This window comes from Neolamprologus multifasciatus, chromosome 1, assembly GCF_963576455.1.
Source record: "Neolamprologus multifasciatus chromosome 1, fNeoMul1.2, whole genome shotgun sequence".
NCBI classification, from domain to species: domain Eukaryota; kingdom Metazoa; phylum Chordata; class Actinopteri; order Cichliformes; family Cichlidae; genus Neolamprologus; species Neolamprologus multifasciatus.
The window spans coordinates 11,092,923-11,111,185 of NC_140439.1; the positions used below are offsets into that span (position 1 = coordinate 11,092,923).

The following is an 18,263-nucleotide window of genomic DNA, read 5'->3' on the forward strand; positions in this document are numbered from 1 at the left end:
CAAATCTAGGCATGAATAACAACTTTCATCTTCCTTTGATTGTGGTGTCAGGTTCTTGGCACACTCCAAGCGCTGGCATAAATGCCTGGTGATCCAAACCTTCTGCAAGTCAATATTCCCCATCAGCATTCACCAAAAGCAATACCTTAACAGATTTGAAATCATAACTCACTCACTGATTAATCACTCCACAGAGCTGTTCCTGTGCTCTTGCTTCAGCGATGGATTTCAATAATCTGATGAAAGTGCTCCTTCATCTTCTGTCTCAGACTCTGTGCCATTTTTATTTTTTCCTCCCCGTTTTGTATCGCTGCCAGACGGCTTTCATTTCAGAGCTGATGCGATTCGTGCAGCGTGACATAAAATAACTTTTGCCCATACTGCTTCTGTCAAAGTTCTTTAAACACACAGGATGAATTGATTTATCTGTTAGCTTTACACAAACAGATGTTCACCATGTAAGATGAGATAACTCTTTATTGTCATTGCACAGTCATACATAATACAATATTACAATGAAATTGGAAAACTGTCCCACGTCAGCACTACGTACAACAACACGACACGACACAATAACTTAACTTATTAATAAAATGAAGAATAAGTGTACGTGTATTGCACACTGTTATTATTGCACATTCATTATTATTGCACCTTCTTATAAATATAAATATTCAGGAGGTAGCCAATCAGGTCAGCTGTTTGCATTGATTGGGGCTATTGCCCTGTTGTAAAAGCTGTCCTTGAGTCTATTTGTCCGGGACATCAGCAGCCTGAACCTCCTGCTAGATGGCAGCAGCTTAAACACCCGGTGTCCTGGGTGTGTACAGTCCCGTAGGATGTTGCATGCCCTCTTGAGGCAGCGCGTGCTGTACAGGTTCTTCTGGGAGAGAAGAGGATGTCCAATGATTTTTTTGGACCATATTAATGATAAAGGATGGAAACTGTGTACATATTCAAACAGACTGTATATAGGCTGTGAGTAGTCGCTGTAATGTCAGCCATTGGTTTGTTAAGTCCTATTATGAAGCATTGACCTGAGACTTTTTCCACCCATCCATCAATGTTCTTTATATACGTTTTCTTTTAAAAAATCAGCAACCAAAGGAGTCGCCCCCTGCTGGCCATTAGAAAGAATATAGGATTAAAGCACTTTTGCACTGGCTTAAAATGTTTTATGGATTTATTAGGTTAGTATTACTAGACATTTGTCCTTTTGTGGGATTGCTGTCAGGATGTTGTTCATTAAATAATGAAGCTTAAGTGCTTTTTAGGTGATAATATTTTAATCATTTGATGGTACAATAGAGAGGTTTGAATACAGAAAAATCACGCTCGCTGTGTATGCACGTGTGCTGCAGAGCAGGCAGGTGGTCTGACAGAGGGGAGTTAATCTCTGTCTGGTAAGAGCCTCCTCTGCTCCTCCTCTCTGTCTGCTTTTTCTTTGTTTCTTTAAATATTTCATCAGTCTCTGTTGCCCAGCCTGCCCTTTTCTTTCTCTTTATTCTCTCCTTTTCTGGTCTTCCCTTTCACCTCAAATACCTTATTCTCTCTCTTTGAGTTAGCTTTTATCTCTATTTGCCTTTTCCCTCTGGACCTCCAGTGTCATCTTCTGCTTCTCTCTCTAGACTTTTCCTTCACCTTAAATCTGCAGCCCCCTTCTGTTATTCAGGGTGTGAGGCCCAGATCGCATCATTATGCTCCAAAAAGCATGTGGCAGAAACTCCTGGGGGAAAAAGAAAGGCAAGCACAGAGGGAGATTATTAATTTAGACCTTTCTTCTTGGTTTTGGATGACTGACCTTATAAGTGGTGCAGGGTAAAATGTGTCTCTGGTTTGTGTTTGTATGGAAAATATGGCATGCGTTAGTAAGAAGGATAAGCAAAAAGGCTCAGAACTTGTATCTGAAACTATATCAGAATATCTAGGAAATAATATAGAGTGTATCCATAGTAATTACATTACCTGGATGATAGCGCTGCTGCTGATAACAACCTCCTTTTACCCTCCGGAGGGATAGATGGATTCCGGGACACCCACTTCTCCGTGTACTTGTGCTCTGATAAGTGCCCTTGAGCTGTGTTTCAGTGTTTCCTGTCCATGGGCAGCGTGCTCTTTGCATTACAGCTGCTTAATGGGCCTGGCTTCCAGCCCAAGAGCAACCATTATCTGGGCTTCTGCATCTCCTGTCATTATTCTGAGTGATCCCCTATCATCAAGAAAGCACACTCCAAGAGTCACACAGCACTTGTTGTTACTGAGGCATTGAGAGAGATGGATTCAGTGAGTTTAATGATCTGGTTACTATATGCCAAGACTAAAGAAACTGCGAGGTGTTCATCCCTGGGTATTGGCCGAACTTTTAAACAAATGTGCCTGATTTATTTGGTCCTGTCTGATTAGTTACAACAAATATTTCCACAGATATGTTTATCTCTCCTCCACTGTGGCTTTTTAAGATGCCGTATGTCCACTTTAAAGACTTTTGAAAGCTGGAGTCTACTGTAGTTTTATATAGTACACATGTGGAGTTTATGTAACAACACCCCACCTCGTGGATACACCAGCTGCTATTGGCTGAAATGCTGACATGAAAAATGGGAATATTTTGCCCCTTTGCCCAAACCTCGAGTCTTGCTGATGCTTTAATCTGTATTCTTCACTTTCTGAGAAGCTCCAGAAATGATATAATAGAAATTAATGAGCAAGATAAATGGGAGCCAGTGAGTTCCAACAGCTCCTGTGACCCTTCTTTTAAACTGATTGAAATTAATGCAGGCTCAAATAAAAGATTAGCTTTCCAACATTCCTGAACAGGCCATCTGGAAAATCTGACAAAAACTCCAGATGGGCTGATTCACTTTAGGCTGCTGGAGCAGGTGTGTTAAATCTATTCTGTTCTCTTTTATTTTATTCCATTTGCCACTCGCTCACAGCTGCTGCCTCTGCCCTTTCTTTGCTTCTGTAGGTGGGATGCTTCAAATTAACTTTGCATTCATGACTTCTGTGAAAACAATCAGAGTGCTTGCAGTGCTTTTCTGGCTGCATCATATATTATAATTCCGTTTTGAGGTCATTTGGCACGTCAGTGTGCTTATAGTATCTTGCAAGTCCATAAAGGAATGAGGGGCTAACCTCTCATTTCTTGACAGCACATATTTTCATTTGGGATGTATATATAATAAAGTTAGGTATTTACATGCATGTAAAAGTGATGAAGAAATCCTGCACTCATCTTCGGTGACTGTCTTATCGTAGCTCTTGTTGCCATCTGCTCAACAGCAATGCTTGCTACCAGGCAAGACAGGCAACTGCTTGTGTGGGGCCCCGAGGGCTGTCAAACCTTAAAGTACAGCACTGGAAATGTGCGAAATTTGAAGTGATGTTAGACAAGAGTTGACTTCCCTAAGGGGGACCCACTATTCATTGTAAGTGGCGCGCATGATTTTATTTAAACAAACCCAATAACAACAATGAAGAGGCGTTATCCTTATGGGAGGGGAAAAAGAAAGAAAAGACACGAAAAGGAAAAAAAGCAAGGCAGTGGCAAATAGAGCAGATAATAAGGGTTAAATATGATGCTAACTAAGTGCTGCTAGTCTAGCCTTAAATGTGGAGGAGAGACACTTGAATAACATAAAAATACACTAGCATCACATTATTTCATTTATTTACTTTGATGTTTAACATTAGTTAACTTAGCAGAGCAGTCTAGTGTGTCTCAGCTCTGCTGGCTGATGTGACAGATCCGTGAATCTAGAAGCGAGTAGTTGCAATATTAACGCTTCGTAACCACTCAGCTCACCCTGGGGCATTGTTACTAAAATACCTGTCATCTCTGCCATTTCTAGTTTTACCTGTCATTTTATAGGACTGTGTTTGACCTCGTTGCTGTCAGATTATTCATCAAATATTTTTGATGAAAGCTGGTTAGAGGGTTGCTTGTGAATTTTTGCATAGGCCTCCAACAGACACCAGAATTCCCGCTGCATTGTGTTTGATCAGATCTCTGAAGATGGCTGTTTGGCACTAGCTGCTGTTCTAAGCTGCTGTTTGTGGGAAAAGGGAAAAAATGATGTTCTTTTGCATTTAGGTCATTAGGTTTACATGGTACTATATTTATTCTTTATTCTTCAGTTAGTAAAAAGATGTACTCCACCCATCTGAACTGGACTAAATCAATTTGGGACAGTTTATTGTGATTCAGGTGTTTATATGGAGGATTTTTATCCAGTTTTGGCTTTTAAAACGGCGATAATTAGTATTATTATTGCAATGCTAAGCTTTAAGTAAATGTAGCCGTTGTTTTCAGCTTGATTTACTTGATGCCCTTCCTTATATAGAGCCTCTGCAACCAGGCTAATCCCACTTCCTTTGACTCAATGCAATGCAAGTCCAGCAAAATAATCAGAATTAACTCTATGCTGGAAGAAGTATTCATAAAAACTGTTTACTGATCCCAAAATATCTCTGTTAGATCAGAATGTGGGAGAGGATGTGCGTTTGTACTCAAACGTATTATTTTACTTACGCAACTAGCTTAGCTTCAGTCGTAAACATGTAAGAAAATCTGCATGAGGCAATGTTAGGATCAGCACTGCTGCTGTAAAGAAGATTAACATCAACCAATGATGCGGACTTTCAGCTGATAGCGTGTAAAATGGAAATACTTTGCTTCAATAATCTGCAGCTTCACAGCACACAAAGGCCTTTTTATAACCTCAACTGTCCCATCAGGCATCGCCATAGCACTGTAGAAAATATTTTAGCACTTTCAGCCAAGCTGTGATACTTCCTGTGTGACTCAGAAATAGAGAGCCCACTTCACGCTGAGACACATTTTGGCTGAAATAACCAATAGTAAAGCTCTCTTTTTGTGGAGTTTGCTCCTCGCAGAGATGGGAAATCATCATAAATGACTGTACAGTGTCAGTGCCAAGGGAAAGGAAGAAAAGACCAAACATGACACGGTGGCTTGACAGGGCTTCAGTGCGTCTGAGTGACAGGACATGCAATCTCCCCGTGGATTTCCCTTTTGTGTCTCCTGAATGGGAACGCAGATGGTTCTACTTCCTTATTTGGCACCAACGCTGATAAAATCCTGATTGGAATATTTGAACCCTGTCATTTGATTTAGTGTTGCATGAATTCCTTTTTAGGGTTTATTAGGAGTCAAAGAGCTGCTCGTTTCACTACTGCTGAGGCCAAAATGAATATTCAAAAGAGTTTTTATGTAGCAGTTAGACAAGTAGTTTCAGATTTTGGCAGCTATTTAACTGAGAAACAAAAATCTGCTACTGCATTTGAGGAAAAAAACCCTCAGAAAGACAAGAGGGGTCTGGTGCGCACAGAGAGCAGCAGCATTGTCTTGAGGCAACATGTAAAAAGCTCAATAAACACACTCTTCTCTCTGGAGTGCTCTGCCTTGCAGCTATGAACACCATACTGAGTGTATACTGGTACAAATAGACAACAAATGGTCAGGCATGGATGCAGGTGCAGAAACCAGCACAACATGCTCACATGAACACACACCAAACTAAGAAGCCTCTGGATGTCTCTTTCACACTGAGCCCGAAGGGGCCCGTCCACACTTCAAATACACAGACAATCATCGAGGGAGGCAATTTTCACTACAACACCTGCTTCAGTATCAAACTGACCTTTTAGAGGGTGTATGTAGTGAAAGAGTGGAAGTTTGCACAGTTATCTCTATTTCCATTAAATCCTTAAATATTCTGTAGGTTGCAGACATTTTTTAAGTCTATCAGTGTTGTTAAAACAAAACCCTTGAAGAAAAGACTTTTTAAATGTAATCATCTCTCCTGCTAGAGTCAACTTAAATGGGCCATAATCTTTCTACTTTCTACTTTCTTCTTCTTCTTCTTCTTCTTCTTTAATCTTTGTCCAACAACATTTTATCCATACTTTATCTAACTCTACCACCCAGTAATCCATACGTTACGTTTTTTTTTAAAAATTTGTTACAAGAAATTTAAAAAATAATTATAATATAAGTACATTAAGTAACCTAGCAGAAAAACATAGTATGTAAAAAAGATTAAGATGAATTCACGCCATAATACAGCCCGCACCCCAAAAAGTACAGCTGCTTGTGATGTAAGGTGGGAAAGTGCTGTTTGTTTTTCTGCAAAGTTACCAGTCATATGCTGACATGGCATATTTAGAAAGTAAAACTGGTTTGTTGCAGCCAAAAACAAAACAATATTAAATTAATTCACAATCAGGTTTTTGTAGTCAGATGTCCACTAACCATGTGACATTAACGTGTTGGCCATTTTGGACATGTGACACGGTAGGTTCAAGGAAATAAGGCAGCAGTCACACAGACCAAGATATTGGATTTGGGAAAAATAAGTATTCCGTGACTGGATGTTGATTGGCTGCCAGAAGCTGATGAGCAAGCACTTGGTGACAGTGGGAAGGAAAAACTCCCTCCTGCACAAACAGGCTCAGGGAGGGGCGGCGATCTGCTGTGACAGAAAAAAGACATGCTGTGGAAGAGAGCTAGAGCTTAAATATCTAGATAAGCTGGATGTAACTGTTTCATTGAAGACTTGTTTAATTGTGGTGTCTTCTACATTTCTTGTCTGTGAATATTTCAAGTTTTACGCAAAATTCCTGATTGAATTTTACTGTTTCTGTTAGCTACAAAGTCCACAGTTGGAAGAATCGAGATTAAAAGGAAAAAGATATTAGGGCTGAAAAACTGTAAGCATTGCTGGGAATCAGCCAGAAAGGCCTTGTGATTCCAAACAAGCAGTGGGTGGGAAAGGAAAGAGGATGAATGGGTACTTCTCTGCTAGTCTGCCTGAGCTGGAGTTTCAACTGTAGTGGACACAGAAAGAGATGCAGAGGGCTGACTGAGTGGCAGGATGGAAGAGAAGGGTAAGAGGAAGGGGGGGGGGGGTGCTGGCCCTGCAGCTATCAGTGCTAGTAGGAGGAGAAGAGGGTGGGAAGAGTGAATTTTAAAGGGGAGGGCTGAGAAAAACATGAGAGAAGGAGGTAGAGTAGACACAGGCCGCCAGCTTACATTCGAAAGGGAAGGAAGGAAGAGAGAAGGTCCTGCGGCTTGTGTGGATAGGAGGGTGGATGTTTGCAATCTCAGAAAGCAGCAGGAACACTGTGACTGGAGTGTCATTATAAGGACACTTGTAAGGTAAGGCGACATTTTCAGGTGTGGAATTAAAATATGTGATGTTGATGAAATATGAAAGTGGTGAAAGTGAAGTTTATATGATTCAAACGTGGCACAAAAACATTCATATTGTGAAAATCTGCAAGTCTGCAAAGTCCTGAAGGATTCACAGTGCGTACCACGAGAAGAACTCATGCTCATAACCCACAAGTCTTGTGATATGATGGATACCAAATCATTTCTTGACTTGCTGTCTTTCTGTGTATGTGCATGCTCATGATCTGCGTGTGAGCTGGTGTGCCGCAAACCCTCGTGAGATAAGAAAGACACAAACACGCTCAGACAGACATCCTCTCTGTGCCATACGCCGTGGACCGATGAATGAGCATCCTTGTAAAGAGAGCTCAAAGCGGACGACTCTCCTCTAACTGTCCCTTAGGCCAGTTTCTGCTGCTCTTCTGTTCCACATTAATTCTTTAACAAGCAGCTACTATTGAGCTTACACAGACCTAATATTGTCAGATCTTTACTTAACAATGTAAAGTTCTTGGAGACAACTGCTTTTTTGAGGTGGAATTAAAGGGATTTGAATGTTCTTGTGCAACAAACAAGTCTTCAAGTCTTCAAAATGTTAAATAAAGAATAAATGTTTTACTTTTCATACTCCTGAATATGATAGGAGCAAAATTCATGCCTGCACTTTAGAGTTTTCTTTATATTCTGTTTCTTTAGACAGTACATGTGGTTTAAGTGGTAGAGCAGTTTATTCAGCTTGCTCTGTGATAAAGGTATTGTTTTAAACCTGTGGCTCGTTCCCCACGACAGCCACAGTCCTGGCACAAGACGCTGTACCTGCAGTGGCTGCCAATGACAAGCCAGCACTTTGCATGGCAGCACAGCCTCCACTGGTGTGTGAGTGTGAGAATGAAGAGTGAGAAACATTTCACCTGCTTTACATTTACCATTACCATTTGGGTTTTTGGGTCTGTTTGTATTGCTGGTACAGATTCACATAGCTAATCTAGCCCCAATAAACACCCCGGACGGTTTATGGTTTTAGAGAAGATTAAGCATGTTTTCTTTGTCTTATATTTGCTTGCCTCGGACAGCTAAACCACAGTAACCCACAGAAAAACTAGTAATATAAAATAAACGTCTTTTTCCTGCATGCGTTTGATTTATACGGGGTATAATTCATGCACTATCTTGAGTGTTGAAGTGAGAAGATGGAGGTCAGCCACACTGTAGCCTCCTGGATGCTACTTCTGCTGTCCAGTGAGAAACAGGAAAAGACAGCGGTAGCGGCATGGCCAGGGCATGTTTCTATTTGCATGCATACACCCCTCCCACCAGTTCCCCTCCTTATCCGCAGAACAATGCTGAATAGAGGATTGCCTGATGTCACCCAGAATTGCAGCCACTGATCTGACAGCGGTCATAAATTCTCTTCCTCCAGTCCCCATCACAAACTGATATAGTCTCAATTAAGTGTCACTAAAAATATGTCTTTGAACAGATCTCCCTTCAGAGAATTTTTTAAAAGAAATTCTATAGCCACATTCATTCACCACAACTTCTGTCCCGTTGGGTCAAAGGTCATTTAACATCCTTGTCCTGTGGCTGAGTCAACTGTTAAATCCCTATGCAGAGCCAGACCATACCAAAAATCAAGCACTCCACCAGTGCATTCTTGTGGTGAAGTGGCAAACAAAAGAAGCATCTTGAGTCAAGCCCAACCACTTCTCTTTTGTTGTAAGCAGCAGCTGCAAACAATGGTTGCTATTCTGTTGTACAAGATATATCTGAACCAAAAATAGAGCGACAAACAATAGAATATGGTGTGTTTGTCACAAATGAATGATTTTTGTTCTTGATTGAGATTCAGTTTGGTTTGGTTTTGTTGCACGCATTAATCACTGACTCTGTGGCAGCGTGGGGTAGCATGAAAACATTTTCACCCAGTTTTCACCCTTCAAAAGTCTCACAACCATGACCAGTTTGGATGATTTCCCACAACTGTATGTGTGACTCTTATCATGTGTGCACAGATGGGACAGCCCACCCTGCAACTGTGCTTGGAAGATGGGAATTTTGACACAATCACAATCATAATTATGCGTGCATGTTTTCTAGCTTCTAATCACCAAAATAAGACATTTTTTCCATTTTCTATTTACATTTGTCTTCTTCTCTTTTTATATAGATTGTATATAAACAATGGCATCATCATGATTAACTAGCTTTTAAGCTGTCCTTTTTGAAGCCTCTCCATCTATCATTATGGTCAATACCATCTTTTTTTTTTTTTAGCTAGAAGTGATCATATTCTACAACAAGGGTAAATGCTAGGTGTTCAGCTAATGCTAGCCAGCTTTGTCAGAGAACTGCATCCATAAACAAACACAGATGCATCCCAATTATTAATTTACAAACCAGTACGCAACAAAACTTCAGTGTAGACATCAAACAATCGTTTAGTATAATTAGTCGCAAAACATATGTTATTTATCAGATTACTGCCTTCACTGGAACTAGTTTCCTGAAATGTGAGGCTTCCCCCCCTGTTTTATATCATTGCGTTTTATAACATCTTTGATTTTTCAGATTGTTTATCTGTGACACATCTCTCTTTTTCAGATGTCATGGCGTCCGACGTACCGAAGCTCCAAGTTTCGAAATGTCTATGGAAAAGTAGCCAACCGGGAGCACTGCTTCGACGGTATCCCCATCACCAAGAATGTCCATGACAACCACTTCTGTGCCGTCAACTCCAAGTTCCTGGCAGTCGTCACAGAGAGTGCCGGCGGAGGCTCTTTCATTGTTATACCTGTATCCCAGGTAACACTGAATTAGCTCTTTGCTCCTATATCCTTCAGAATAAGAAAAATGAGTAAAGTTTACCGAATAAAACACAAATAATAGCGTGAGTAACTCATAATTAAAGAAAAATTCTTGCAGGATAAATCTGCATTCGTATGCATTTTTTTTCTCTTGCTCTATAAAATTTCTGTTACTTTAATCTTCTTTGACTGCACAGTGAAATCGGCAAGTTGCAGAGCTCTTTCCACACAAATGAAGCACAGAGTTTAACTGCCACTGCAAAGCACGCCAGCCTTAAATATTCAAGCCAGAATCTAAGGCCAGCATTGTAACTGTGTTGTGCTGCCAGTAGCACAATATAAAGGCATAGTGATATTGCCTATAAACACTACAAAAGGTTTCTGTTGTGCTGGAAAGTTCAAAATTCCTTTTCTTATTATGGGAAAGGGGATTGTGCCTGTTCTCAATGATATTTCATTTCACACAGACCGTGCATCACAGCTTTTTGTAGGATATACAGGATACTAACTAAACTAACTAAACTAAAAAAAGTTAGTTAAGAACATGTTTTCATGTAAATTTGACTGAAAGTTGTTCCCACATATTAGGTGTGTTGGTTATTTTGGGTTTGATAAAAAGTTTCTGATGATCATTTTGGGGTCTTCAGTCGCATCCCAATTGTTTCCAGCTTTATATCAATTGATAGTGTATTTGTGTGTTTGTGTGAGTTCAGTGTAACTTTTCAATAAGGAGATGTTTTAGTTTGAATGTCATTCACATTTTTAGATGGCTTTGTGGGCCTTACAGAGTGCTTTGCCTCTTTAAGAGAGACCATGCCAAGGTGCTTGCAAAGCTCTTAGCTGCCAAGCATGGTCAAGTCTGGTTGTTATCAGGCAGTAGAAGCATTCAGTAAGCTGAACAGTTTTGCTGTCCGAAGCAGAGAGACTTCAGCTAGCTTTTACGTCACATCATCATGAGCTAACGTGTTCAGTCATGGAAAAAGACTGTCTGTGTGTGCATGTGGGCGTTTTCTGTTTAGGTGATTAGATACTTGGTGTGAATCTCTCAGATGATGTCATGCTTTTTATCCATACTCACCCGTCACAGCACTGGCCAGAGGTAATTATGCTTTCTGAGCTGCCGGTTTTGTGAAGGTCACATCTCAGGGGCAACTCGGTTTAATAATGCACTGATAATGTTTTATACAAAATAGGTCAAAGGTTGATTTTTCTGGTGATTATTCAGTGCCTTAACACAGGAAGAGAAGGGGAGATTGTGATCAGGTTTCGCACAAATCTTGGGTGTCCACCTTGAAAATTAAAGAAGTCAGTGGTGTAGTTTATTTATTTGAAACATTGTTTCGATGACTGTCAAGGCTCCAACTTTGTTTCCTATTAGAATCTTCTGTTCTGGTCATAAATAAAGCAAAAATGAACGTAACACCTGTCATTAAATGTATTTAAGTAGATCTATTATATGAGCCTGGATATGTGTGAATGTAAAGTGCAGCTGAACTGGTAGACAGAGCCACAGAGTGGTTTCTAAATAAATCAAGTCCATTGATCGTCAGGTTTGGAAAGTCCAAAGCTGATGAAAACTGAAGCAATCCACTGTTGCCAGGATGCATAACTTTATATACAGATGTATCGAGTACATAATGTGCACATACACTTAACAAGGCGTTTCATGACTTTTGTCCAGTAAAGTTCTGCAGATCTGCTGTTATATAAATAGATAAACTCAAAAATATGGGTTATATACACCATATATATACATAATATGTTTATATACACTGTTTGTTTTAGGTACACTGTGAAATGTTACATTTAATGGAATCTTTGGCAATCAGCTTACACCAAGCACATTTTCCATAATATGTAATTATTAGAACAAATAAACCATAATTCAGCTGCTTTTTACTCCAAATAATTGCTTCATTTTTATGAGTGCACAGAATCATTTTTCAAGTGATTGGTTTTGTCTGTTAATAGAAGTATTTTATTTCCAATAAATTTAATTAGGACAATTTGTTATCATTTTGTTTATCCATGCTGCTTCAGGTAGATTCATCAGAGTCTTTAAAACTGGTGAAGCTGTAGATAACAGTCAGGGGTGTCTTAGAAGTCTGTGCAGCACTGTTTATTTAGGCTTTTCAAGGAAGCAAAGTGATTCAGTGAAACAGTAACACAAAAATAAAATGAAAAGAAAGAAAGAAAGAAAGAAAGAAAGAAAGAAAGAAAGTTGCTTCCACACATGGAAAGAGAAAGTCTGACAGATTTCAGTGACTAAAAGAAAGAGCTAAATGTTTTTCAGTCCAGTCAGTCAGTCCAAGAGGAAGTCTCGTGAGTCAGAAAATTCACACACAGTGAACGTCAAAATGAAATGATTATGGCAGCAGTTTTATATAAACTGTATTTTGTGACAGGAAAGAAATGTTTTTAATTATTAATCTGGGGGAAAATTGCAATAATCTAAATCTTTTGAATCTGAATCTCCAGTAACGAATAAAACCAAACAACCCAAAACTTGTATTTCCCCACTGTACTTTTGCTGCTGTGTGTAAAAACCCAGCCAACAGCTAGAACTTAATAGATTTCTTCCTACAATGAAAGTACTGGACTTAAGCGTTTGCTCAGGTTTCCGCTGACTGGATAAATTCACAAGTGGCATTTATCATATTCAGCAACAGCACAGCTTCTGTGTGATGGAGGCTGCTGTTTAATGCTGTATCTTCCACTTAATACAGCAAGTCAGCAAACTGTGTGAATGCTTGCATAAGACAGGAAGACAGACATGAAGTTTATTTTGTGTTTTCAATCTTATTTTATAGGCTTCACCTAAAATGAAGCAGCATACAGTATATAAGATGGCACGTGCTGCTGTTTGTATGAAAGGGGCCATTACATGGTTACCACAGGAAAAATAAACTTTTTATTTATTTATTTTTTACGTCTTCACAAAAGGCACCCACACTATTTCAAAATGAAGCTCTGGCTCCTCTGTTAGATAAACAGACCAATCTGTAGGGGTTTGGCTAATGGTGAGGTATGAGCATGGCAGACATATTATGATGACAGCTGGCGAGACAGCCTTATGTTTGCCCCTCAGACAGCGTCGTTAGAAAGTGGACGGACTACTGCTGGCACCACCTGGCACACAGCCTGGCTCTGAAAATGACACACAAGGTCACAAACACCTCTTCATCACCTCAGACAAAGAGGAAATTGCAGTGGGTGTGGTGCGTTGTGAATCACCATATTATCATTCCTCTTACTACTGCTTTACTGTGTATGATGCAGCGTGTGGAGGATTTTTATTGGTTGGAATTTCTCTGATAAAGTCATTGAGCTAATATTTTACCAGCACATATATGCGTAATAGTGATGCATTGATAGATAGATAGATAGATAGATAGATAGATAGATAGATAGATAGATAGATAGATAGATAGATAGATAGATAGATAGATAGATAGATAGATAGATAGATAGATAGATAGATACCACACCTAAGTTAAGCGTGACTCAGCGGGTTCACTTCAGCTGGCTGAGGTGTCATAAGGCACATGGGAGATGCGCCACAGAGTATATATAAAAATATCAGGTTTATAGAACAGTGTCACCATAGCTGAGTTCGTCCTGTTCTGTTACTGAAACATAATTCCTCGTTCTCATCGGGGGAACCATATTACATTTTGGAAACATGACTCTGTTCGAGGTCAGCTGTTAGTATTGCTGCAGTGACAGAGCAGCAGTGGTAAGTCGCATTAGTAAAGATTTATTGGGAATAACAGTTCGATAAATGTCTGCAGCAACCGCAGCGTGGTGCCGCTGGCGTATTGGAGATGCTGGTACCTGGCCAGCACATCTGCTCTTCTCAGAAAGTGCTCGTATGTGCCACAGCCTCGGGAAATGACTAAAGACCATCAGGCCTAACGCAGGCCGAGCCGCTTTCCTGTCCGATAAAGTCTAGCGGGTGGTTTGCAGCTAACGAGGCCTATTTTATAATGTTATATTAAATTTCATGCGTGGTAGAAAGATAAAAACTGAGGGTGAAATCCAAGCTGTGAAAAGTCTGTTTTATTCATTTTATGTCCCATTATAAATGTAATTCCTTATAATACCCCTTAGAGCCTCTGAACCCTCTCGTTCCCAACGGACGTTATGTTCTGTGCAGGTAATTAGTTCCACCCAAATAAGGAGTCCCTCAGATCCTGTTTCATTAATGATGAAAGTTCCCTAATAATAATGTGTCATCAGAACTTATATTGGCACAGCTTGTCATTGTTCTTTGGGGGTTTTTTTCAAGGGGAGATTTTATTACCCCAGTGCTCTACATTAATTAGAAACTCCTGATGTGCCTGAGTTAGCTGTGTTTATTAAATCAAGTTGCCTTGCTTAGTCATTTCTTCTCTTATGCTAACTGATTGGATGTTCAGCTTCACGGTGGCTATGTTCTGCCAGAGACTGATTTTGGCTCTTGTTCTTTGATTTGTTTGCAAAGCCCTCACTGTATTGGCAGTGTGTTACCTTGAAACTTACCTTTATTTCCCAGGTTGACTTCCTGCTTTGCTCTTTTTGAGCTGGTTGACTACAGCTAACCAAATTTGGCATTCACACAGACAAAGAATTCTTTAAATCTAAGCTTCACCGTAAATCTTAAATTTTTTTTCAATATTTTATCTCCTGTTGTAACAAAATTACATTTATTGTTTTCATTTTGGTGGGAAAGGTTTGCAAGGAAATAGCTTGAAATTTCCATTTAATGCATTCTCAAAGATATTTATTATGAAAATTTTGCTAAAGCTTGGCAATGCCTCCAAAATAAGTCTTAAGGGTTCAGTAAGGACCGTGCATGCAGACACACATGGGATTTCACAGGTGCATGACCCAGTGCTCTTAAGCAAATCTCTAAGGAAATCAAGAAAGAGGTCAGTGGATTGAGTGGACATCAAACATTCATGACATCATGACCGATATGAAGAGCTTCCTGTCATCTGCTGTTATGAGCCAGTGCCCCTCTGTGGACTCTGTAGGTTATTGCAATAATAATAATAATGTGCCTCGGTTGTCCCTGTACAATAACCGGGTTTGGTTTGCTTTGTTCAGAAGTGATAGAGACATCTCACTAATGTGAGTCTTTCATGTTCACATCAAAAGGAGCAAAGAGGAGTTCTGCTTAGTAACGTTGTCTAAAAATTAATGCTATTCTTTAATATTGTCTTTAAAATGTCTTTTGTTTCGACTAAAGTTTTGTGCATTTGTGATGATTTTGATTCTGATTCTTTCCAGTAATATTCCTTTATAGTGATGTGATTGCAAACAATACCTCTTAATTTATGCAGTGATGTACTGTATGCATTTCATCTGCATGTTGTACGTGCTTTCAGTCTGGCCGCCTGGACTCTCATCACCCGAAAGTGTGCGGCCACAATGGCAACGTGCTGGATATCAAGTGGAACCCTTTCTGTGAAAACATCATTGCCTCCTGCTCCGAGGACACTTCAGTAAGTGATCCACTTTATTCTTTTTAACTCCCATTTTTATGAGCTGATGACTTTTAAGATTCTAAAAAAATTCTCTTGTATGTGCTTAAATGCTGAGGTTGACAGCCACTAGTCCAGAAGGTGAATGGGTCATCAGTTTAATATGGTCAGAGGTTACTGATTCATACGGTTTGTACTGGACACGAGCTTGTGATCCGATCCTACGGTGTGTGCTGTTGTTGCTGCTGTGAGGTTCGAAAACGACAAATAAATAGGCAAACATCAGTTAGCTTTTCAGTAGCTTGCTATATTAATGACATTAGGCACAATATAAAATAGCAATCACTGTTACCCTACAGGCTGTTTTTTTTGTGATACATGTACCTGTTACATTACTCTAGTGAATACTGCACAGCATTGGTAGCACTGTGCTCTGTGTAGTACTTTCACATGTTCAAAGATAATCTGATCTGGTCTGACACAGAGCCTCTATCCATAGCAGTAATCCGGTCTAATCCTAATGCAATTGGCTACATTGATAGCTTGTGCTATTTCTGATCAGATGATTTCTAGCTGTGTCCTCCTGATTGTGGTTTAGAGTTCATGTGTTGTGAAAGCACGCAGTAGTCCTGATAAATTGCTAACAAAAGCAGAATAATAAAAAATGTCCCTTGTTATCATGTTTTGTGAGAATGAGCAAACCTGTAGGTATATTTGTGTATCCAGTAACAACCTCGGTGTGCGTTGGTAAATGTTGCAGGTGCGAGTATGGGAGATCCCAGAGGGCGGCCTGAGGCGCAACATGATGGAAGCAGTGCTGGAGTTGTACGGTCACAGCAGACGGGTGGGTCTGATCGAGTGGCACCCCACCAGCAGCGGCATCCTCTTCAGTGCAGGCTACGACTACAAGGTACAAAAACAACACGGCAACGCCCCCAACAAACACAGTTATATCTGTATTTATGATCACTTTAATTGAAGAACAGCAGCCCTCTAACAGCTCCACCAAAACAATTTTTCCCGACTGAGTTAGATCCTCATCTGGAACCTGGAGATAGGCGAGCCGGTGAAAATGATCGACTGCCACACTGACGTCATCCTCAGCATGTCTTTCAATACAGACGGCAGTCTGCTGGCCACCAGCTGCAAAGACAAGAAGCTGCGTGTCATTGAGCCACGCTCCGGGAGAGTCCTTCAGGTGAGGCGGACCTGGCTGATGTTTTTATGCAACGATAAACTGACATGTTTTAGTGGTTTCTCAAAAACGCTCTGCTTTCTACTGTCACAAGAATATTCTGTTAACATATTAGAGTGTTAACTTCCTTGCAAGTGTATGTTGCCTCACTCTCTCTATGTGTGCTGCTCCATCAGCAAGCCAGCTGCAAGAACCACCGCGTAAACCGAGTTGTGTTCTTGGGCAATATGAAGCGGCTGCTCACCACAGGGGTTTCTCGCTGGAACACTCGGCAGATCGCTCTCTGGGATCAGGTCAGACAACACTTCTCCATACATGCATACAGTGCCACAGCAGGTAGATCAAGTGTGTGTGTGTGTTAAAAACAATGTTTGTATACGTTGTTATTCCTAGGAGGATTTGTCCATGCCAATAGTGGAGGAGGACATAGACGGGCTCTCAGGACTGTTGTTTCCCTTCTATGATGCTGACACACACATGTTGTATCTGGCAGGCAAGGTCAGCCCCGATGTCCCTACAGTTGTGCAAAAGAAGTCTAAAAACTATGTTTACCATTCATTTATTGCATATCTAATACATTTTGGATGACTGTGATTGGAATTGATGATTTATTTTTAAGGGTAGTTTATATATATATGTATATTCAATTTAACTTGAGTAATAATGGGAAGTAAAAGTCTGAGAAGCATTGCTTGTTCTGGGAATCAGAGCACAGCAGCAAAAAAGATGTAGCTTCAATTGCTCAGAGGTAATGACCATGTTCTGTTGCTCTGGCAGGGGGACGGCAACATCCGTTACTTTGAAATCACCACAGAGAAGCCGTACATCCAGTACCTAATGGAGTTCCGATCCCCTGCCCCACAGAAAGGACTAGGTAAGCCAGTTGCTGAACAGCAGTATCTGATCTGTCCTGCCAGAGGAGAAAGAGAAATGCTAACCCAGTCATTAACTGTCTTTAGAAACGGAGAGGTAGAATGAATCGCTGTGAAAATGAGCTCAGCCCTCAACACTCCTCTAAAAACGGTGTTGTGTAGCTGAAAGGATCGTATTTACTGAAGAAAATAAAAATGAGGTGTCCGAATTGGAAATTCGCTCAAAAAAGCTTAAAGAGCTTCACTAACTTGTCCATCAATGTCACGCTGCAGCAGGTTGTTTTTGTATCTTGTTGATGAGACAAACCATGAATTCTAGGAAAGGGATGTTGGCAAAACAGCCGTCACCACATGCCTCTTTTCCTGTCTGCAGGTGTGATGCCAAAGCACGGGATGGATGTGGCAGCTTGCGAGGTGTACCGCTTCTACAAACTGGTCACCCTCAAGGGTTTGATTGAGCCCATTTCCATGATTGTGCCAAGAAGGGTGAGTGGGAATGAAATTAGACTCCATTCTGTTATTATCTGTCTCATCTTCAGCAGATGATAACCAGCATTTATTAAGTCAAAAAAGCTGTTAAATTTTAGCCAACACCTCTTGGGAACACTGGACTTATAATACCTTGGTTTGTGATGAATACAAATACAAAATCAGAGCAAGAAGAAACAAGAACAGGAATAATTCATCTAATACCATTTATTTGACCTAAGACGTGTGTTTAAAAGCAGACTG

The 18,263-nt window shown here is 40.3% G+C and overlaps 1 protein-coding gene across 2 annotated transcripts in view; it reads left to right on the plus strand.

Annotated features, from left to right (window-relative positions):
* Positions 1–18,263, plus strand: part of coro2ba (coronin, actin binding protein, 2Ba) — a 43,607-nt gene that overhangs the window by 19,973 nt on the left and 5,371 nt on the right. The window contains exons 1-9 of one of the 2 annotated variants that reach the window (XM_085155569.1): positions 6,993–7,180; positions 9,797–9,997; positions 15,369–15,485; positions 16,225–16,374; positions 16,498–16,662; positions 16,836–16,952; positions 17,053–17,157; positions 17,437–17,533; positions 17,905–18,017. In XM_085155569.1, coding sequence (XP_085011695.1) covers positions 9,797–9,997; positions 15,369–15,485; positions 16,225–16,374; positions 16,498–16,662; positions 16,836–16,952; positions 17,053–17,157; positions 17,437–17,533; positions 17,905–18,017 — 1,065 coding nt within the window. In that variant the 5' untranslated portion in view covers positions 6,993–7,180. Of the gene's footprint in view, positions 1–6,992; positions 7,181–9,796; positions 9,998–15,368; positions 15,486–16,224; positions 16,375–16,497; positions 16,663–16,835; positions 16,953–17,052; positions 17,158–17,436; positions 17,534–17,904; positions 18,018–18,263 lie in introns of those variants that run through there. The other variant, XM_085155568.1, reaches the window with a different exon arrangement.